The 24,306-nt window shown below is 34.3% G+C and overlaps 1 protein-coding gene across 1 annotated transcript; it reads left to right on the top strand.

Moving 5' to 3' along the window:
* Nucleotides 1-805: 805 nt before the first annotated feature.
* LOC128214613 (WD repeat-containing protein 70-like) lies at nucleotides 806-18,323 on the top strand. Its single transcript, XM_052921177.1, has 18 exons — nucleotides 806-897; nucleotides 4,330-4,401; nucleotides 4,751-4,846; nucleotides 6,364-6,513; nucleotides 7,114-7,268; nucleotides 7,662-7,721; nucleotides 8,324-8,457; nucleotides 9,656-9,809; nucleotides 10,270-10,346; nucleotides 10,838-11,018; nucleotides 12,593-12,692; nucleotides 13,479-13,563; nucleotides 14,143-14,281; nucleotides 14,741-14,841; nucleotides 15,167-15,246; nucleotides 15,591-15,707; nucleotides 16,169-16,337; nucleotides 17,770-18,323. The coding sequence occupies exons 2-18, from the start codon at nucleotides 4,386-4,388 to the stop codon at nucleotides 17,858-17,860; spliced, it is 1,905 nt and encodes a 634-aa protein (XP_052777137.1). The 5' UTR covers nucleotides 806-897; nucleotides 4,330-4,385; the 3' UTR covers nucleotides 17,861-18,323.
* Nucleotides 18,324-24,306: the final 5,983 nt, after the last annotated feature.

Consider the following 24,306-nt stretch of genomic DNA (forward strand, 5'->3'; position numbering starts at 1 on the left):
ATAAAATGGAATGGAAAGGGTTTTTATCCTTTTCAAAAACAGGAAGGGTAGGTTGGCTTTTTTTATGAGGCTTTATGTAGGAATGTTATTGGGTAACGGCACTAAAGTTATATTTTTTGTGTGGAGCATACATTATCTGGTTAAAGCTTTAAAAGTTTTAAACTGCATATAAAAACACACTTAATTTTATTTGTATTTTTACCAACAGACTTTAAAAAAGATAGGGAAATAAATATATCTCAACACGCTTGACTATCAATCCAGGGGTCGCAGGTTTGATTCCCCGTTGCATAAAAAAAAATACTTATCATCTTCCGGGTGGGACGTTTAATGGGGGTCCTGTGTGACATGGCTATACACTAGTGCCCGTTAAAGAAGAAGGGTAGCTCAACCAGGGTTACATTCTGTCTGTTCACTATGGTCAAAAGCCTGAAATGACTAACAATCTTAATGGAGCACCGAATGGGCAAGGCCTGAGTGCGAGTATACATAAGCTTACACACCATCATATTATATCTCTTCAAGTGATAAATTCTTCTGAAGTATTTCTATTTTCGTAGAAATGAACAGTCTTTGATTGAGGAGTCGAGGAGTATCATGGTAATCACCCTGTTATTCCATTTAATTATAGGGCATGAGAATATATATATATTAAAAAATGTACCTAAAACGGACCGCTTTTCTTGTTTCTATAATACATTGAATTCTACAGGTAATAGACCAGAAGTCAAAAAATGCAGAAATAAATCTTGTTTATAGGCACAAGGCAAGCCGAGCCGTTTTGTCTAATACTGTTCTTAAGGCTCAAAGCGTCTCTCGAAGACCCTGAACAATTATAGAAAAAACGTAAACAAATGATTTTAACGCCACACAAGATCATATGTTTCATTTATTAAGGTAAAATTATGAAGTTATTTTGATGTCAATTTATTCCAAACCTATGTGGCTATTATAAAATAATGAAACGTTTCTGCTCGTGTATTTTCAATTGTCATATATTTTCGTGTCAAGTTTATTTCTGAGACTTCGTATTCACATGAGCCATTTTAGACCACCGAAACTTGAATGTATGATGCAGATCCCAACAGCTGCACCTGGCTTACTTTAAATAGTTACCTGTGGCCTCAGCTGGGTAAAATCAGTCTTGATCCTGAAAATGAAAAAATACAACATTTTATGGACTGCTTATCACATCATGGGACACAATACCCCTATTAATCATGATTTCTCGATAATATTTCATCATTCTATAAAATCTTAAAAGCCACTAGGGTTATATAATTGACAAGAGAAGAAACTTTCCCAAAGACACTTAGTCATAAAAACGGTAAATTTTATAGATAATATACCAATCTTAAGCATACTGGCTAAGGTCACAAATCCGAACACTTTTTGATGTTTTTTACAATTATCTTGGAGAGTTTATGTTGCAGTAAGTTAAACTTTCGTATGAAACATCTTTGGTTCATGTGAAAACAGAGCTCAAAGTACAGATTCACAATCTCGTCAATTTTATGTCGAAAATTGTTCATTTTATGGACAGTAAATCACCCTTCAAATTATGCTATGGAGGGCACATATACCGAACACTTGAAAAGCGAAAATACATGGTCATACAATAAGTGATTTATTGTTTCTGAGTTTTTTTCAAAACATTCGCTTAACATTCGCTTCAAATGTAAACCGTGATTTCTATTTATAAATATCTTGAATGTAGGTTAACATAACTGCAAAACCTAAAGATGCGCGTGCCCCCTCTGACGTCATTCCCCCATGTGCTACATTTTGATCTTTAAGCTTATAAACATTGAATGGCATTTTTTAGAAAAATACTTAACAAAACAAGATGAAACTTCACAAGTGTGACCAAGGCAAGCCTCTGTATTGATCTAGATCCTTGAATAATCGATCACGGTAAACTTTTTGATACAATGGTCTCCCCGATACTGACATTTGGCTATGAAATTTGGGGATTCAAGGAATGTAATGAGATTGAAAAAGTACAGCTTTTCTTTTGTAAATATTTTCTCGGAGTTAAGAGTTCTGTAAATAACTGTGTGGCTTTAGGTGAATGTGGTAGACTACCAATGTTCACTATTTATGTCTCGAAATGTGTAAAATATTGGTGCAAAGTATTACAAATGCCTGAAAATAGATTCCCTAGAAATTCATATATTATGATAAAAAATCTGGATAGTTTAGGTAGGCGTACTTGGGCAACTTATATAAAAGAAATATTGTTTACATATGGCTTTGGGTATGCTTGGATTGCCCAGGATGTGGGAGATATAAATATATTTATGTGTCATTTTAAAATAAGAATTGCTGATTGTTGTAGACAAACATGGCTTGGTGATGTAAATAATTCCTCACGTTGTGATACTTATAAATGCTTTAAGTCTTTATTGAATGTTGAAAGATACCTTAATATCAGTTTACCGTTTCCTGTACGAAAATCATTGGCAAGATTTAGAACATCTAGTCATAAACTTCATATTGAAATTGGTCGATTTTTTTGTATTGATAGAAATGATCGCTTTTGTACTTATTGTTTATTGGATAAAGACATACTTGTTATTGAAGATGAATATCATGTGTTTTTTAAGTGTTCAAGATTTAATGACATCCGGGAAAATTATTTGTTCTCTTGGTATCGTGGAAATACTGACATTTTTCATTTCTATAATATGATGGCATCGGAAAATGTTACCCATATTAAATCCATTGCTCTTTACATTCATAAACTCATGTTAGCTATAGATAACACTTAACTTGTTAACCAAGAGACACAACTCTTATTTAGTTACATATATGCATTTTGTTATATTTGATTTGCATTGTAACATGTATTATGGGCTGGAGGCCTTTCATTGAATAAACTTTCGTTCGTTCGTTCGTTCGTTCGGTAAACAAACGTGTGTTTTTGCCGGTGTTCGGGATTTGTGCCCTGTTCGGAAATGTACCGTCAACCAGTATCACTGCTTCCTGCGCAAAGAATAATAATTTTTTACATAGAAATGACACAACAAACTTACCAGTTATTCCAAATTATAACAGGAATCCGATTAAAATATACACACGTCAAAACTTTTCCATACGCAGGTCTTTTCGACTAATTCTACTGCTGTTATGAGCGCCTGAAATGATCCTGATGGTATCATTATTTCATCATTCTTTTTCACAAAGTCTGCACATAGATCTGAGCATGTTTGTTTGTCAGCAATTGTTTACCAACTTTGGCATTGTAAACGTCAGTTGAGGATTCAGTGGTGAATCATATTGTTGAACTGTGAAGAATCTGATAAACCACTTAAACCAGTATGGGTTCAATGTTTTCCTCTTGGCCCCAGGTACAATTCTCAAGTCTATAAAATATACTTTCACATAATTTTCTTTCTTTGGTTTTCTCAGGACTTCTGGTATTGGAAACTTATTCCTATATGTGGCATAAAGGTTACAGTTAACAATGTTATAAGGTACAGAATACACACAATAAGTTCAAGTTCAAGGGTATGGTTTAGCTTTCCAAAATTCCCCCCAAAAGCCTTGCTATCAACATTAATTTGGAACATTGAATAGATGAGAGATGAACTGACACATGAACATACTTTGACTCTCCTGTTAACTGTTTGATAGTTGAAATGTTAACTAAAAACTGATCAAATTTTATGATAACAACCAAAGAGTTGAATAATGCAGGACATTTTCATATAGTATCATAAGAGACTGTTAAGGATCCCAATTTTCTTTTAGATATATCCCGAAATTGAACGATATTTGTCTTAAGGGTGATCACGAAGAATTGTATGGATGGTGGTCATCGAGAATGAAAAAGGCATTGTGGAAATGACATTAACTGAATGAACTTTTTTCATGCTGATGGGAAAACTGTCTCCAAAAATTGGTTCTGTTTCATTTTTTTTCTGATTTGTCTTAATGCAAGTCACTAGAACATATCAAAATGGAAATGCTAGATTTCCTAACCTCTTCCTGAAAGTCCTGGCCCCAATTTCTCGAAACTTATTAAGCTTAATAGGCTTAAATTTGAATTAGACAAAGAAATACTTAAAAGTGATTTTGATTAATAAAATATGGTAAATTGTGATAACCATAACAGAAATTCCTATTTTAAGTCTAATAACTCTTATTGAAGTTGATATTACGTGAATTAAAGGCAAAGGAAAATAGTGAGATTAGCTTAATCCTGTTATAAGGGACTTACGAAGTTTCGAGAAACTGTGGCCTAATGAATATCAATTAGATTTGATATATTTGAATGTAAAAATGAAGTTATGATTTATACACTACATTTGGGTTCTTTCTTTTCAGTATTATCCCTATGGACATTGTGGTGATAAAGTAGCCTACATTGAACAGAAAGCAATATGGCTGACAAAGATGGTATCAAGAATTTTCCATCGTTAAAAATCTGATTAGACAAATAACAAAAATTGTTAAATGACATTGAGTATGGCATATCACTTTACTATGACAATACAGTTAGAGTGGTCTCATGGTATAGGTGTCTGCCTACCGCCAAAGAGGTCATTGATTCCAGCTCCACAATGGTACTTTGTAGTATAAACAAACTCACTGTGATGATATCAATTTCTTTAGAAGTAATTATGAATACTTTTTACATGACTTATATAATTTTAATTTTAGTTCAATATATAGATGGTTCAAAAGCTTATAACATTAAGACAGTGTATTGTTTGTCTTTGTTTGACCGTATACATTTGTTACGTAGGTACAAAGAAAGCTCGGCAGTTTGATTTCATGTCCATGTTTGAGGAAGCCAGACAAACAGCTATTGAGAGAACTACAACCTCAGATCTGTCCAAAGGCAAGATGATGTTTTAGAACTGTCCTAGTTGTATAGCCATTAGCCAATAAGGTGGTAGAGAAATAAATTTGGATAATCACTGTATTATATATGGCCTAAGCCAGAATGTGTTCTTTTTATTTCAATATAAGCTTAAAACTACTGTTTTTTGCGGAGCACACATAATTGGCTCCAATTTTCGAATAAGAACAGTTTCTTACTTTTCCAGGCATTGAGGTCTGCGTCAGCATCTGGTTATTGATTTTTGCGAGTTGAGACTTTACGTTAAATCTCTTAAAATGTTTATTTAATTGGCACGATACTTCACACAATTATCCAGGGCCGTTAGATAATTGAGTAATGGCTCTTTAACAATCTTGAATACAAATCATTGCCCCTGATTGACTTAAAAAGTTCGTTCACTTTAAGACTTTTGGTCATATCTCAATTTCATTATTCATTCATTCATTTGACAAGCTTTAAGTGTTCAGGGTATACCTGAGTGTGTGTGTTTTTTTTGGCAAATTGGGACACTGACATTTCTTGTAAATGCAGTTGACATACAGCTTAAAGTAAATGTTCAGGGCCATCTGACAAAATTAATAGCTGTACATTATCTGTTTTACAAGTTATAGCCCCTTATTGACATTGATAGTTTTTTGCTGTTTTTTTTAGCAAATTAAATGTTTTCTGAAAAAAAGACAATTAAGTTATTTATAGCTGTATGATCCTCAATTCAAGTTATGAACCCTGTTTTGACATGCACATTTTTAACAATTATGCATTGTAATAAGAAAGCAGCCTGTATTCAAGCTAGCTGTCTTGTGCCCGCTATTGATCTTTTTGCAGTGCAAAACAAAATCAAGAAATGTCTGTTGAAGTGACACAATGCAAATTGTACACATATTGATGCTTTGAGGGTGTAAAGACTTGCCTCTTCCCACTTCCAAGCGATACGTTCAGGAAAATACAAATGGTAGTGCAGTCAGTGACTTTGAAGTGAAGTTGAGTGACTGGCTGAAGATATTTCCAATTGTTTTGACATACACTTGGGGCAGAGTGAAAGCCACGATCTTTTAGTGCTTCAATAAGTTGAAATGCTAAGACCGCTAAGTTCATTTACTAACAGTAGTAAGAGTAGATTAACTAAAGAGACTGGAAATTAATAAACTAGTACATCAAACACTTGATCAGCTTTTAGATGGGCACAAAGTTTATTTTGAAAAAAAATTAAGTTTAGAAATATGCTGTTCTCTTATTTTGTACTGAGGGCTATTCCAGTAAAACAGTAAAACATATAACCCGGGGGGGGGGGGATTTATTTAAATAGTATATTGATTGGTGTCTTTTATTGCCAATTTGGACCCCAAAAGGGTAAATTTGCTTCTGTAGGGGGGTGGCATAATTTAAAAGTGCCTTGCTACAGTTACATGTTTAAATGAATTAGCCTTGAAAAAATCATGAAGTTTTAGAGATTAAATTGATATACTCTTATATGAGTCAGTGCTATCAAAGTAATGATTCTGTGTTATTTGTAGATATTGATGGAGCAGATGCTGAAGAGACAGTAGCAAGAATTAACAAACAAACCAAGGCTCTTGGGTTGAGTGTTGGGAAAGAAGGTGCACAGAAGGCTCAGAAGAAAACAACAGATCACAGTTCGAGTGGATCAGACTCGTCAGACTCAGGTCTGGTTATGGTTACAGAATCAACAGAGTAATCATATATTAGGGTTCTCCTCTGCCATGCGGTAAAGTTAAAATTTTCTTTTCATGTCTATTAATGATCTGGTAAGTATAATTCATAAGGAAATATTTGTTTAAAGAAACTTCGTTATTGTGAAACTACATATTGCACTACATGTAGCAGTTCCAATATACCTCTATAAAACTTTCATCGTCATCTATATTGTGTCACATGGAGAATACAATTGTATAATGTTTAACACTTGTGAGTTGTGAGTATTATGTATTTATGGAATGCACTATCTAAAGAGTGGGTTCTAGAAATATAGGGAAAGCTCATTATTATTGAATTCTTGATGCTTGTATGAGTAACTATCATGATGATGGGCAAATACATGTGGGTTCCCTTTTTAACATTAATGGCAGTATATTTATATAATCATCAAATAAATGTGATTTTAAAAAATAAAGTAGTTTCAAGTATTAAAGTAAGAAATGAGCCCACTCAAAAAGTGGACTCCATATCCAACCAACCAGTACCTATGTACCGTCATGTTTTTAACCAGCTATTATTTTTATTTTTATTGACTTCTTATGTTATAGATGATGAAATGATAGGGCCTCCAGTGCCCAAACCAGCATCTGCAGCAGCCAGTGATGATGAAGATATTGGACCACCCCTCCCTCCCGAGATGAAGAGCTCCGGATATAGGGAGGCAACTGATGATGATGAAGGCAGTGGGGAGGAGGAGGAGGAGGTTTGTTATATGTGTGGATTTCATCAATGTTTTTTTGTATTACATTGAATTGCTGGATAATGACATGTCACTGGATTTATATCAGTTTAACTTTGATAGCAAGATAGTGATTCAATACAGGACAATAATTTTTTATGTGATTCAGGCGTCCCTTCCCTGATACAATTAACATTTAGTTTGTCGAATATAATCACAGAACTGTAAATTTTTAAAGGTTTATTCAAAGCTTTCCTTGCTAATTATTTTGTTGTAAAATAATACCTATACATATGTATATAAGCCATTCGAAATTTATATCTTTAGTTTATTTAAGATGTCACATAAGTGTAAGATCTTGCTTCTCCATTGTAATCTGTACATCTATATTTCAAAATGGTAAATATTTGATTTCAGTCACTGCTGAGTAAAATACCCTCAAGTCTCAACATTACCTTAGAACATGGGAAGAAAACAGTAAGCTATACACACTTGGCTTGGTAAGAGTTTAACACCAGAGTGAGCCTCAGTTGTCAAGATGTTGACATAATTTTTTTATTATTTAGCTTATAACATGTTTGTCAGAAGTGTGCCTATAATAATGATTCCTAAAACAACTTTGATAAGGGAAGGCAGACTTGGGTGTCAGAGAGAATAATTAGGATTTGTTCTCCAAAGATTCTGGAAAAAGAGTTTTATTTTAGTCCGCTTGACCATTAGAAAATCAAGGAAGGCTATTACAATTGCCCTTGCATTGCTGTTGCGGCTTGGTTAAAGTTTGCATGCTCTATTCTATCATGCACATCGCTCAGTTATGATCAAGGCACTTCAAACCTCATCGCTGTTTTCAAGGATTGCAAAGAACTAGGTCATACATGTACAACATACATTATGTATAGTTATTCTTTTGTCAAATTAAGAATTAAATGAAAATATGCCTTGGTTGACTATTTAAAGCTAATATGATTAAATATGAAAAACCCATTAACGCTGTTCAAAAATGGTCAACAAACTATTTTAAAGACAGCTGTTGTTCAATAAAACTATGAGAATATGAAATGTTTCCCCCTGCTATGCAGGTATCAGCGCTGGCGCTGGACCCTTCTGGTGCTCGTCTGGTGACAGGAGGCAATGACTATGACGTTAAACTGTTTGACTTTGCTGGAATGGACTCAACACTTAAACCCTTCAGGTCACTTAGACCATGTGAATGGTAGGTATATACATGAGTCTAAATGTATTGTAAAAGAGTTGAACAACTAAGGGCAGGAGACACAAAGCAAAACCCCATTTGCATACGAAGGTTATGAGAAATTCAAATGATTTCTTTTTTCAGACTCAAATACTGAACGAGATCAAAAGAAAGAACTTTCTGTTAAGACATCAGCAAGAAAGATTGGGTTATTTTTAGCTCGACTATTCGAAGAATAAGGAGAGCTATCCTAGTCGGCCTAACCACTTATGTTAAAGATTTTGTAAAAGTTTTTGTACCACCTCAAATATTTTCAAAGTCCATTGACATATGGCTTTGAAACTTTGCACACTTGTTCACCATCATGCCATTAACCTGTACACAGGAGGAGGTAACTTTATCAAGCATTTTAACAAAATGATGCCCCTTTTTCGACTTAGAATTTACGTTAAAGTTTGCGTACCACCTCAAATATTTTCAAAGTCCATTGACATCTGACTTTAAACTTAGCAGGCTTGTTCACCATCATGCCCCCAACCTGTACACAGGAGGAGGTAACTCTATCAAGCATTTTGACAAAATTATGCCCCTTTTTCGACTTAGAATTTACGTTAAAGTTTGCGTACTACCTCAAATATTTTCAAAGTCCATTGACATATGGCCTTGAAACTTAGCAGGCTTGTTAACCATCATGCCTCCAACCTGTTCACAGGAGGAGGTAACTCTATCACGCATTTTGACAAAATTATGCCCCTTTTACGACTTAGAATTTACGTCAAAGTTTGCATACCAAAAATATTTTCAAATTAAATTTATGTAATTTTCTCAGCACATCATGTTTTGCATTGAAATCTTATTTAACAGTGATCCATGCATGTTTCGCCAAAACTTTTCAATCCATACACCGAAAAGCGGCGGAATAGTCGAGCGCTCTGTCTCAGTGACAGCTCTTGTTTATTTTAATCTAACAAACATGTGAAGTCTGTTAGTCTGTGTCCTCATATTTTTTTTTAATATCATAATATTACATGGTGTCTGGATAACATATTGCTAGGGACATTACATCAAAATGACATTTAATGAGGCACATATAATACTGTACCATCACAATATTAATTTAGCTATAACATATGTGTGACAATCAAATTATGTATCAGTGGTACAAATCCAACATGTGATTGTCTCTGTGTCGAAAAACTTGTTAAGCATAATTTTTCAGTCACCCAATCAAACAGCTCCAGTACAGCAGTACAGGTGACATGATTCTGGTGGTCGCCGGCAACTCCCAGGCAAAGGTTCTAGACCGTGATGGCCATGAAAAGTTTGAGTGTAAGAAAGGGGACCAGTACCTAGCTGACATGGCACAGACCAAGGTAGGTGTCCTGTAGATCAATGTTTTAAGTTGAATTAAGGTCATTTAAAAAAAAAGATGTTAGTGCAACTGATATTTGTTATTCAGACAGATTACAATCTTCACTTACAGCCAATGAAAAGACCTATCAGCCTTCAATAAAAAACAACAACACTTAATCGTTAAAATTGTAATTTTACAACTTAACAGACATGACATCATAATTTGGTTACCCATCTGCTGACAAAAGGTTACAATCTAAGATAATTAGAACATATTATGTAAAATCTTTTTGACTTAAAGGGATCACTTGCTTCATCCTTCTGAATCATTAAGATTTTACATAATATGTTCTATTAACTATGATATTGCTACTGTTATTTAAAGAGGTAATCAATCTGTAGTGTATCAGTACTTGTCAATTGATCTTCTTCTTTTGTATACTTCTTGGGAAAGGTTATAGAGAAAACTGCTTTTTACAGGGACATGCTGCAATGCTGAACTCTGGTTGTTTTAATCCAAAAGTGAAAGCAGAGTTCATGACTTGTTCAAATGATGGGTAAGTATTAACCTTTTCAATGACATGTGCAGTGAATAGACTTATTATTGAGTATGGTCATGATGTAGCAGATGAAGTAACTAGCAGAATATGTCTGTTACTTTCAATGATCCTTTAAAGGATTGTTAGGCTTGAAACTTATGTATAAGACAATTACAACTATATCTCTAACACTCTAGACAAGAGTTCAGAAGTGTTTGATTTTATTTTTTTTATCCAAGCTGAATCTCTTAATGTACATTTTCCATGCATGTTCATGTGGATGAAACAAGTCTGTTAGTTCTGACTCAACAAACTGCCCATATATTCACAGTTGGTTGCCTCCTGGTATGCTCGCAGTATTTTTGGAAACAGTTTATGCTATCCATGTCAAGCTTTGTAACTTGAGTTATTCCCCTTTATCTTATGATGAAAATAGATGGGTGTTATCATTCTCTCGTATTGCTGTTGCATTTGATATTGTGATAAACATAGAGGTGTCATGATTCCAGAACTGTGCGACTGTGGGACGTTAATGACGAGGGTAAGAAGCAGCGTCACGTGATCAAGCCTCGGTCGCAGCAGGGTCGAAGGGTTGTACCAACCACCTGTGCATACAGTCACGATGGTCGCTGGGTTGTAGCTGCATGTCAGGATGGTTCCCTGCAATTGTGGGATCATAACAGGCCCTTTGTAAGATGCTGTCTTGGTACTTTCCTTGATATTGTTATATAGTTGGCAACTTGAAAATAATATCACGATTCAGTTTGGTAGTTTGGCTTTTTGTGGCTGTAATTGAGAACAATACATAAGCCTGGTATAGAGTTTATTGCTAGAGATGAAAACATTTGCATGTGACATGATAAGACACTGGTTAATGAAATATCACATAAAATGAAGATGTGGATACAGAGTTGAATAAATGAATAGTTTGCACACATTTCAGCAAACTTAATAAAATGTTTTTAATTGATCACAGTATATCGAAACTCATTTGATAATCACACACTTTTTTGCTGTTTTTATATAATTTACTGTTCAGCGCATGGGTCACACAGCTAACAAAATACAATGTCAAAGGTGCTAGATGTTAATGTACATATTTTTAAATGTTTCTGTATGAACCAATTCAGTCGTGCACCACAGCTTGTCATTAATATTGGAGTCACAATTTGTACATTGGTCAGTCAGTTGGTCCGTCTGCTGGTCTAAGTTTGTGGAGCGAACTTTTCCCAAAGTTTAAGAGTTATCAGATGATACTTGGTAAACATTACAACTATGATGCATAGTATTGAATGAGGAGTTTTTGGAGTCTGATTATTGGTACACATTTTTGCCGTGATAGGTAGAAGTGACAAGTGTCCATTTCTTTTCCCATGGCTAACCCCGGCCAACTTCCTTTGGGTAATGTTTGAGTTATGTGCTCAGTTTAACTCTGGCTTACTTTTCTTGATATAATCTTGAAACATCTTTGATGATTTTTCTTTCAATACTTGTCCTATTCAATCAGTAACAAGGCAAGGCAGCATGCAGGGGTAGTCATCACTTCTGTGATACAACTAGTTTCAAAATGATCCAATGAAATTCTGATTTCAAAGCAAGGATTGAATCTAACTATCTAACTATAGCATGTTCGCTAAAGATCTCGATGTAGTGGTTTGAAGTTTCCTTATTCTGTGAAAAAATAGAGTTTGATACGTGTTTTGATCTGTGAAATGGCTGGAAACTGGTTTTTACAGATGACAAAAGTTCAAGCACAGTATAGAAATTTAAGTATTTCACTGACTTCGCATAGAATGGCATAATTATTAAGCACAGACATTTCTACATAGTCTCTCAACATCTTTGTGATAATTTAGTATCATTTGAGAACAAATGTGCAGGATAATAGCAATGGACTGGTTGCAAATTCAGGTCGTGCCCATGAACCCATAGTACATGAGACAATTAAGAACCTATGTATAAAGTTCTGACAAACATTTATTTGTATCACACAAATGAATTCATGATTCTATAGAATAATGTATATAAAAGTAACTAGTAATGCTTGATTTAGATATTTCACTATATGACATATAAGTACATTTTTTTATTCTCTCCATACATGTACCTTCATTTTTAAAGGTATACTGTAAGTTCATATTCTGCAACATTATGTTCATATTCTTTGTTATTGTGCAACCTTAGAACAATACATGAGTCCAGTAATTATTTTGTCTAAAAGTATGAATAGTTTATCTGATCCTACATTGCTTCATTTTGACCAGGTGAATGTGTCCATGTTGTTGAGAACGGCGCACATGAATGGCAGTGATACAACCTCTCTGTGCTTCTCCTATGATGGCAGGGTGCTTGCTTCAAGGGGAGGTAATGATTGTTATAAGTATTAGCTTATATGGTATTTGTTTTGCAGTGAGATGGTATGAGTCAGGCAAACTCCATCTGTAAGGAGTCTGGATGTATAGAAACTCAGGATTACAATGAACACATTTTCTGGGCCTGATTTCATTCATTCTATATCTAATGTCAAAGTTAATGGTTATAAACCAACTGTGGTTATAATGAATATATAATGAACACTCTTTTCATACCCAATGGTGAAAACATAAGCAGTTGTCTATTGACCAGTAGATGACCCCTATTCATTTTAAGGTCATCAGGTCAAAGGTCAAGGTCACATTGCCTTAGAGGTGGAAAGCTTGTCTTAGTGATATGAAGGATGGGCATGACCAGTAGATGACCCCTATCAATTTTTAGTTCATCAGGTTAAAAGTCAAGGTCACAGTGACATTGTTTGTGAAAAGCTTGTCCGAGTGATAACTTGACAATACCTGCACCCATGGCCCTCAAACTTGACATGGAGGATGGAAGTGACCATTAAATAAACCCTATTGATTAGGGATCATTAGGTCAAAAGGTTCATAATGACCCTGAATGCAAAGATCTTGTCCGAGTGATAACATGACAATGCCTGCATTGACGGTCCTCATACTTGAGGTGGAGGTTAGGCATGACCAGTAGATGACCCCTTTTGATTTTGTGGTCATCAGGTCAAATCAGCTGGCATGCATATTTTATTCAATTGTCCAAATATTCCTGACAACATGGTGCTCAGGGGACCATAATGTTTGACAAACATCTCTTGTCCTTCAGGTGATGACACTGTGAAGCTATGGGACATTAGAAGCCTGAAAAAACCATTGGCAGTAAGGGAGAACTTGCCAAACTACTTCCCAAAGTATGTGTTTGTTTTATTCATGTTTGATTGTTTGATTAAATAATGTCTGATCAGGTGCAATAAAGGTTAAGTTTAAAAACCCCAATTTGAACCGCAATAAGTGCATGACATGTTATTTAACAAATTTATACCCCAATGGGCAGGTTGGTTAAATTAGGGCCAATTAGATGCATGATTGTTGTTCTCCAAGGCAAGGAAATATACCTAAATATTTAAGTTGACAGCAATCTTTCTTTTCAGATTTAATATATGTTTAATAAATCAACTCTAATGACAAGTATTTAATATTGTTGACAAAAGTAACATTTAACTTCTTTTGATTTTGTTATTAATTTTCAAGAACTGTTTAACCTCTGTCCCTTCTCTAAAATTGTTTATTAGCGAAAACAATGAGGTCAATTAAAAATATTTACATTGCCTTAGTCCTCCCTTAATATGAAATTGTAACATAGAACATCTGAAAATGACAAGCACAGGGGCCACATAGGACTTCAGGACTAACCATACCTGCAAGCAAATTAAGTGTATTAATAAAATAAACAACATATATATTTCACTGAGAAATGTACCTGATTACAGTACGGATGTCCTGTTTAGCCCGGATGACAGACTGGTACTGACGGGGCTGTCAGTGAAGAAGAATGAAGGCAAGGGCAAGCTACTCTTCATGGACCGAGAGTCACTGGGCACACTGACTGAATTGGAGGTTTCTGACTTGGTAGGTTTCATTGACATTTGCTAGCTTTATATATACAAAATTTAAATGTTTAAACGAAAATGTAAATTAGGTTGTCCAGTGTGTTAAAAAAACTGAATATCTTTACAAACTAAATTCATTACAAAAAATTCCTTTATTTTGGTTGTTAAAATCTGATGAAGATATAGAAACTTTAATATCTGTTGCTGGAAACAGCCATTTAAAGTGGCACTGACATTTGACTTTGCTTTTGTTGGTAGGTGAGATTTTATCATTTAATATACATTATATGTATAGATACATGATTAATATTTATGATGAACAGAAGTTGGTAAAAATCGCAAATAGATTTTCAGTGTGTCACAGAATGAAGCAAAAAAGATGGAGAAATGTCTGTTTGATAGTGTTGTCTGTTTCATAGTGTTTCAGAGTGTTGTCTGTTTCAGAATGTTGTACAATGTTGAGTAATGTATATTTCAGAGTGTTGTAAGATGTATCTGGCATCCTAGGCTGAACCAGTTTGTGGTTGGGTGTGGGGATGGGAAGGCTCAACTCTACTATGACGAACACAAGTCACACAGGTACACAGATAGATTTGTTTTCTGTAAATGGGTATTTTTACTGAATACAGGAATACAACAGCATACAACACCATGCAGACACATCATTATAAATGTATATTGAGTAAAAGAGAGTAATACTGTATAGATATAATTTTAATACCCTGACTTGGCATACTAATACATGTACCACAAATTGGAACTTTCATTCCCTTATTTCAGTATGGCCTGACTAAATGTTGTAGACAATTGATAATTGTCGGATAATTTGGAGGTGAAATGTCAATGTGAATTTTAATATGTATGAAGCTCATGTAAGTGATTATATATAATGTATATATTTCAGAGGAGCAAAGTTATGTGTGGCAAAGAAACCTTCCAAGACAAAACAAATGGAAATTGTAGCCCACAGGCAAATCATTACACGTAAGTTATAGCTATGAATTTAAATGATGTTTTTAAGTTTGAATTATACACAAGCTGCAAGTAGGAAAATGTTGTCCATCACATTTATATTAAGAACATTTAATTCACAATATTTTCCCCAAATAATAATAATGTATTGAATAAATCAATCTTTTATAGTCAAAGACATCATCTTTTGTAAACAAACAACTTCCATTTGATTGTTTAAGTAAGATGTCATTTTGACATACAACAATACAGTTTTTCATTTTCATTTTTCAAGATTGAATGTATTGTATGTACTTTCTGTTTCCTCACCAAATCTATGGTACTTTTTTATCCAACCTTTGCTCGGTGTATTCCAGCATATGCTCTGCCAATGTTCCGTCAGCAGCGTGAGTCTAGCACAAAAAAGCAGGATGAGAGAGCTAGGAAAGACCCGGTGCTATCTCGCAGGCCAGACCTCCCTGTATATGGACCAGGTACAGACTTAAAGTGAATATAATAACCTGCTGGAAGCTTCCTGCAGAAATTCTGATAGTTATATTTTGAACATCAGTCTTCCCTTTGAAGGAAATTGACACAAGTCTTATCTTCCATCAGACTAAAAACAGAACTACAAATGTAGAAAGCGATACCGGGGATCAATTTTTCAAACAATCTTATCTGTTTTAGCTGCTGTTATAGCTGCTAATCATTTTAAAATGAGATGAAGATAATCACAGTATATTTCAGCTGTTATAGTCACTATTTGATGTTTAAAAGAGAATTTCACATTTTTAAGACTTAAAGAACAGATTATCTATAAAATCAGAATGAAATAAAAACCTCAGCTAGGTCTTTTAAAGGACCTTAAACCATAATACTAGTAGCATGTTTGATTGTTCAAGAAATTTAATCCCTGATAATATCAGTAATAACAATTTTATTTTACTACTACCAGGCTCGGGTGGTCGCCTGGCCACGAAGGGTGGCACACTGTCACAGTATGTTGTGCAAACCCTCGTTATGCAGAAAGAAGATCAGTATGAAGATAATCCAAGGGAGGCAATCCTAAGACATGCCAAATTTGCGGAGGAAAACCCCCTGTGGGTGGCTCCTGCCTATAAGAAGTATGTATGATAGGGTTCATTTCTTGGAGTACTTGTTAATAACAAGTGCAGTACCTTGACACCTGCTTTCATGAAGTATATATGATAAAATCTTTAATTGTAGAGTTCAGGGGCATAAATAAGATAAAAAAAAGGATGGCTTTTTTAAGAGGGGCTATGTTTGTTAATGTTGTACCATCTGAAGTCTTGTCCTCACGTTTCCGTATAAACATCTTTTGTTGTTCAAGTTAAATAACATAAGTCAAATTTCATTAAATATTTTCTTCAAGGATAAAATTTATTAGTTTGTTGAATCCTTAAGCTAGATACCAATTAGGTATTTCTAAAGCTCTAGTCTGTATTATGTTTCAATTTATGACCATTAAATTGATGCCTGAATGATGAAACACAAGTAGCATAAAATAATAAATAAGTTGGTTTGCTATCTTACTAAAAACAAACATTTTTTGTAATTTATTAAAATTGATATTCATTATCAAAATACTTTAATTTCTTGGACATTTATTCTGTTGTTATTTCTCTTTCAACATTATTGTTGATCATTTGGTGTTTATGGTTTAAGAAGTTCTTATCAATTATTAATATAGTTCTAATGCTTTAATTCTGCAAATATCTTGTAAAAGTCTTGTATTTTGTTTTATGAGCTACCATGAGAAGTGATCATGTTATAAGAGATCTTTGAGGTGCTATTGGTTAGTGAAAATCATGATTTGGTTAAGCGCCAGTCTCACTTTGCCTGCAATTGCACAAGATCAACTGCAACCAGAGCAGTTTTATGACTGGTTGCAATCAACTGCAACTTTAGTTCAAATTGTGTGTTGCAGTCACATTATGCATCAAGCCTAAAGCAAATACATGACAGGTCAATTACAAGAAGTCTTTAATAAGTTGTTAACGGTGCAACATGTTGAGTTTATCTCTGGTCAAAATCAGCACAAGCTTTCAAACCCGGGACTGGTAACATGTTTGTTCATATTCTGCATTTCTTTTAGCAGGGCTTGTTAAATAAAATTGATGCTTAAAACTAATATAAGATTTCTGCCATTGTCATTCGACGACTTTTATCACTCAAAGACCAGTTGTATTTTAACATGATAACTTAGGTTATCTTGCCACAAATACCAGAAAACCTGTTACAGCCGTGCGATTTGACAAAGTTTATTTGAGAGCATTAACAACAAATACCTAATCCAAAGGTAATGACTGGTCATAATTGTACAACAATCTTGTGACAACTAAACACAAATGAAGATAACTGATTGAAAACAATTGTAAGATGGTATAAAATTGTAAGTCTGTTGAAGATTGATTACACATGATTTGATTGCCAGAAATGCAGTATTTTCACCTGGTTGAAAAGAACACTTTCATATATGCGCATTGTGTTTTAATCTTTCTTTTTTTAAAATACCTTCTTCTGTTACCATTGCAGGACACAACCTCAGCCAATTTTCCAGGGTGAAGAAGAAAAAGTTGAGGAAACTGATATACAGCCTCCTTGGAAGAAACAGAAGAAAACTTGACACACTCATACATGGCCATATATGTATTTTGACATATTACTGTAGGAAATGTACGCAGTCTTACATACATGTGCCTCTGATCATGGATCTTTACTGGATAAAAAATGCTACATGTGGAATGAAAATTAGTTAAGTGATAAGTATGGTATGGATGGTGCCATTTAACACACAAACTTGATCAGAGACAATGAATAAATCAACTGGATAGTGTCATAGACATTTACCAAAATCTCAAAGCTTTTAACATTTTGGATACTAAACAAATTTTCCAAGTTTTGTCAAAGAGGTGTAAAGTGCTTGGCTACTTGCCTAGCCAATTTGTAGAATAGTTGATGGTTGATGGTTATTTGGATGAGAATACATGTACCTTAACTGCAGGTGTCCATGTTTAAGTGTTAAGCTATAATAGGTGATTGCATGAAATGTTTGAAATAGTGAAGATAAGATAAAAAATTAATATGACGGTGGAGTGTAAGTTTATTTATACTTGCAATTTGGCACGGCTCAATAAGCGTGTGCTCCGATAAGATTGTTAGTCATTTTAGTGTTTTTAGAGCATAGAGCACAGACAGAATGTTACCCTGGTTAAAGCTACTGTATAGCACTGTCACCCAGGACCCCCATTTAACATCCCTTCCGGAAGACAAATATTATAGTTTTAACTGGTGCAGAGGGGAATCAAACCTGGGAACCCTGGACTGACAGTCAAGTGTGTAACCACTAGACCAAGGATCTGCCGCTAAAGCAATCAAGATGACATGCGTCTTGAACCACTCTATACTTGCTACATGTACTTTTAAATTAATGACCGTCAATCGATTGCTTTTGCATATATGGCCTTGATAATCAGTGTAAACATATAATCAAATCCTCAATCCTTACATAACTATGATTTAAATAATAATGATTCCTACATGATAATCTTATTACACATGCATTCATATATTGTAATCTAAGAAGAATAGTGAAATAGTAAGTTGTTATCATAAGATTCCATTTATTAAAGAGCTCTAGGTGATGAGGTGGCAAGCTGTCTGCCTCTTGCCCGGGCAACCATACCAGGGGACTTATCTCATAGCTTACCGGTATTATAGAAGGGCCCTAGTACTAGTTTCTGCCCAGGAAACCCCACTCGAGTCTCATTTTATAAACGATCAGTCTTTGTTCCAATCAGCCTTTTAAAAAAGAATTGATATAAAATAAGCATATTAAAACTGATTATTTTAGTAATAAATATCACTTGATTTAGTAATGTTCAGTTTTTATCAGTCTTTAATTTTACATGTCAATAGTATTATTCAGGAGATATTATACCCAATCATTAACATAGTGACAATGTTTAGTTAAGGTTACACACCACCATTGTTATTCCCTATATAATTCAATGTAAAATTATAATTTTTAGACAACATTTAAAGGCATTTCGAGCGAATGCAGGCTATGATAACCACATATATTCTTAAAGTACAAGCTTTAAATTACCTTTTAAGCCAATAAAAAAGGGGGGTCAAGTTATTCCTAAGAAAAATCACTCCACTTGAAAAACAAACTCTAAAAATTACACCGTCCGCCATGACAGATCTTCCAAAATGACCTTTCAACTATAGGGCAGCGGTTTATGCTTTAATCTCTACTCTAAATGATAAATCAGGCAAGAATAGATACTTAAGGTATAAAAGTTTCAGGAATAATGATAGTTTTGATTTACAGTGTATTGAGCATGTGAAAACATGTCTATCAATCATAAGAACATTTTATTTTCATTGAGAATTTTCCACACAACGGAAGTACATATGACGTAATGGTGACGTCATTCCTTAATATTGGGTAAAACAACTGTAACTTGGGGATCATATAAGGTCAATTTTGTCAGTTAAAGGACCATAACTCATGACCCTATCAGGCTGTTTATCAAACTCCTATACACATTATGCCTATTATAGGCTATTAACACTCTGACCATGTTTGAAAAATATCAGATAAAAAAAATGGCTCAATTTAGTAGCGGACAACTGAAATGGATACCGCTATTCCTGCATCCATCACACTTGGGTGATCTCACAATATGTCCTGTTTCTCAATCATTATGCTTCGCAAATTTTCCAACCTTGACAAAGATGGCAAAATAGTTGGCAGTTGTTGTTAATCACAGCTAGATTTCTACTTCAAGGTTGGTTAACACTGGTTAAAACTTATAACCAAACAATAGTTTGGGTGGCCTTTAATAACTTGATAAACACAAACTCTCAATGTCCCCAATTACAATTTATTAATAAATCTATCAAGAAAACAATAAATACAGGCTATATATGTAGGCTTTAAACATTAATATTTAATTTTATTTATAAAACACAAATCTCATCTCTTAATATTTCATTTCAGTACATGTATTATGATTGATGCAATTATATTGGTAGAACAAGCAGAGCAACCCAACAACCACAAATGACCTCCATTTATCTTTAAAGTTGCATTTATATTTTGACTTCAGTCAAATAAGAGTTTTTATCCTGTCATCATAAATGGAGAAAAAGTTTGAGGAAAATAATGTTTTAATGAATTAACTAGATGTATTCATGTTATTTATCATAACTTCAGGTTTATGTGTGTATAAGTCATATGTCTTTGTTCCCCAAGTTGATTTGTGCTCAGAATATCCTTTCGTTTGAATATGTCAGTTGGTTTTGATAACCCTGGGCAAAGCCATACACAGGAAGCCATTAATGCCACAAAAAATCTTTAGAAAATCTCAAATATTTTGACAAGTTATAAATGAAGTTTATATACTTTTTACATGGCCCTCATACATGTGATATATCAAAATAACAAAAAAATGTTTTTATACATGATAATGTTAACTAACAAGAGATGTCACATAAATGTCCCTGATTAGCTTGTGTCTGCTTGATGGCCATTTGTATGTATTACATGATATTTATGTTGAAAAGAAGGTCTTTTTATAATCGCATTTATTGTAAGAAAGTTATTCTGTACAATTCTTGGAAGTTTAAATTCCCATTAATGGATTAGTTTTGGATGACGTTAAAATCTGTATTGTGCAACATTGACCTTCATTTGATACCTTTAAGATGAGGCATACCTCCCTATGATGCTTTACAATTAAGTGAAGTTTGAATATTTTTTCATTAATAGTTAAAAGGTTATAGCTGATACATGAAGTATTGCAATGAAATCTATTTTGTGCAACACTGACCTCCAAGTGTGACCTTGAGGTGAAATTTTATGTGCAACACACTTTCCCATCGAACTCTTAAAGCTGCACTCTCACAAATATACCTTTTTTACAACTATTTTTTGACTTGGAAAGAGCAGATTTTTGTGTAAATATCTGCAAACCAATGATAAAAGATTGCTGACAAATGATCAGATCGCAGATTTTCATATTTCCGTTCGAAAATGAATGTTTTATGGCTTAAAATGCATAAAAACATCAATTTTTGAACTTATATATAAAAATCTGTGATCTAATTTTTGTCAGCAGTCTTATATAACTGGTGTCCATGCATTTTCGCAATAATTGGCTCATTCCAAGACAAAAATTAAAGAAGTTGTCAAAACGTTCAATCTGTGAGGGTGTAGCTTTAAAGGGACTTTACACCAGATTGGCACCAAAAAAAGTTTTTTTCTGTAACAAATCTCAGGACAATTATTTAATAAAATTTGATATCGCTTTGAAAATGTGTCAGAGAACCTGTGTCGCCAAAATAGTAGTCCAGCGTCATTTCCACTGAGCAACGAAGGCTTACTCTAATCAGCTGACATAGCACTTCAGTTAGTAAGTTTCAATGCATTGTACACATCAATACCAAGTTTATGGCAGTTTTCGACAATTTTCTTTTTTTCTTGCAAATTGATCATCTGGAGCACAGTTGCTTTAAATGATGCTATACAATTTTTTTAAAGTTTGATCAAATTCCCATAAATTCTTAAAAAGTTAACTCTGAGACACAAAGTATTGCAATGAAATCCATATTGTGCATCATTGACCTTTGATATGATGGCAAGAAATTTACGCTCAATAATTATGTGAAGTTTGATTTCCAATTAATGGTAAAGAAGTTCTGTCTAACACAAAAGTATTGCAATAAAACTCATATTGAGCAACACTGACCACCTAGTGTGACCTTGACCTTTGAGATGAGTGCAAGAATTGTATGATTGTGTGTCACACCTTCTCAAAGCTCTATAATTTTGTGAAGTTTGTGGTATTGGTTGAATTACCATTAATAATAAAAAATATGGCTAAAATAATTGGATAACCAGAAAGAAACTAGAGCTATCACTGAAGGTGATTAATACCACCGAACGCCGCCTCTCATTATGATCTATCATTGTATGAAGTTTTATGCTATTCCATCTTGTAGTTTTCAAGTTACTCTCTGGACAAAAGTTTGAGAAAAAAACACACAGAACAAGAGTGACACTCAAAAAATACGCCCATCAATAATTTCTTCGGGGCATTTGGCTGATTATCATACTTGACCGATTTATTTTACCAACAAATATTTTCAGCAAGTTTGGTGAAGATCAGATGATAACTGTTCAAATTAGACAGTGGACAAAGCAAAAATGGCAAATTTTGACCAATTCAAGGGCCATAGTCCTGAAGAGCCTGGCTGGTTATAGAACTTTGCCAAGAATATATACCAACAAACATTTATAGTAGCAAGTTTGGTGAAATTCGGATAAAAACTGTTCAAGTTTGAGAGTAGACAAAGCTAAAACGGCCAATTTTGATAAATTCAGGGGGCCATAACTCTGGAGTGCCAAAGGGATTAGGCTGGTTATCGAACTTGACCTAGATATTTCACCAACAAACACTTTCATGAAGTTTGGTGGAAATTGGATGAGAAATGTTCAAGTTAGAGAGCGGACAAAGCTAAAATGGACAATTTTGACAAATTCAGGGGGCCATAACTCTGGAGTGCCTAAAGCGATTTGGCTGGTTATTGAACTTGACCGAGATATTTCACCAACAAACACTTTCATGACGTTTGGTGGTAATTGGATGAGAAATGATCAAGTTAGAGAGCGGACAAAGCTAAAATGGCCAATTTTGACAAATTCAGGGGGCCATAACTCTGGAGTGCCTAAAGCGATTTGGCTGGTTATCGAACTTGACCTAGATATTTCACCAACAAACACTTTCATGAAGTTTGGTGGAAATTGGATGAGAAATGTTCAAGTTAGAGAGCGGACAACATTGTGGAGCCACCCGCCCGCCCGCCCGCCATGGGTGTTCCCATAATAAGGCCATCGTAAGATAGGCGTATAAAAAGGCAATAACTCTGTTATTTGCTAAAAAAGTGTAGTGATTCATGTACACTGAACTCCTTCTCATTGTGCTGTACCATTGAATAAAGTTTTATTACATTCCATCAGGTAGTTTTCAAGTTATGCTCCAGACAAGAAAAAAGTAACAAAGGGCAATAACTCTGTAATTGGCTGAAATAGAATTGCGGTTCCTGTACACTACACTTTCTCTCATTATGATATATCACTGTATGAAGATTTATTAAATTCCATCCAATAGTTTTCAAGTTATGCTACGGACAAGAAAAGGTAACAAAGGGCAGTAACTCTGTAATTAGCTGAAATAGAATTGCGGTTCCTGTACACTGCACTCCCTCTCATTAGGATCTATCACTGTATGAAGTTTCATTACATTCCATCCGGTAGTTTTCAAGTTATGCTCCAGACAAGAAAAAAGTAACAAAGGGCAATAACTCTGTAACTGGCTGAAATAGAATTGTGGTTCCTGTACACTGCACTACCTCTCATTATGATCTATCGCTGTATGAAGTTTTATTAAATTCCATCCAATAGTTTTCAAGTTATGCTCCGGACAAGAAAAAGTAACAAAGGGCAATAACTCTGTAATAAGCTGAAATAGAATTGCGGTTCTTGTACACTGCACTCCCTCTCTTTAGGATCTATCACTGTTTGAAGTTTCATTAAATTCCGTCCAATAGTTTTCAAGTTATGCTCCGGACAAGAAAAAAGTATCAAAGGGCAATAACTCTGTAATTGGCTGAAATAGAATTGCTGTTCCTGTACACTGCACTTCCTCTCATTGTGCTTTACCATTGTATGAAGTTTTAAAAAATTCCATCTAGTAGTTTGCAAGTTAATGTCTGGAAATAAAATTGACAGCAAAAAACACAAATAAAGGGCAATAACTCATTAATAAGCTGAACAGTTATGGTTCTTGAACACTGCACTTCCTCTCATTGTGCTTTACTATTGTATTAAGTTTCAATGAATTCCATCCAGTACTTTTCAAGTTATACTCCGGACAAAAAAAAGTAACAAAGATCAATAAATTAGTAATAAGCAAGAATAGAGTTATGGTTATTGTACACTGCACTTCCTCTCATTATGCTCTATCATTGAATGAAGTTTAATCCAATTCCATCCAGTAGTTA

This window comes from Mya arenaria, chromosome 13 (genome assembly GCF_026914265.1).
Source record: "Mya arenaria isolate MELC-2E11 chromosome 13, ASM2691426v1".
Lineage (NCBI taxonomy): Eukaryota > Metazoa > Mollusca > Bivalvia > Myida > Myidae > Mya > Mya arenaria.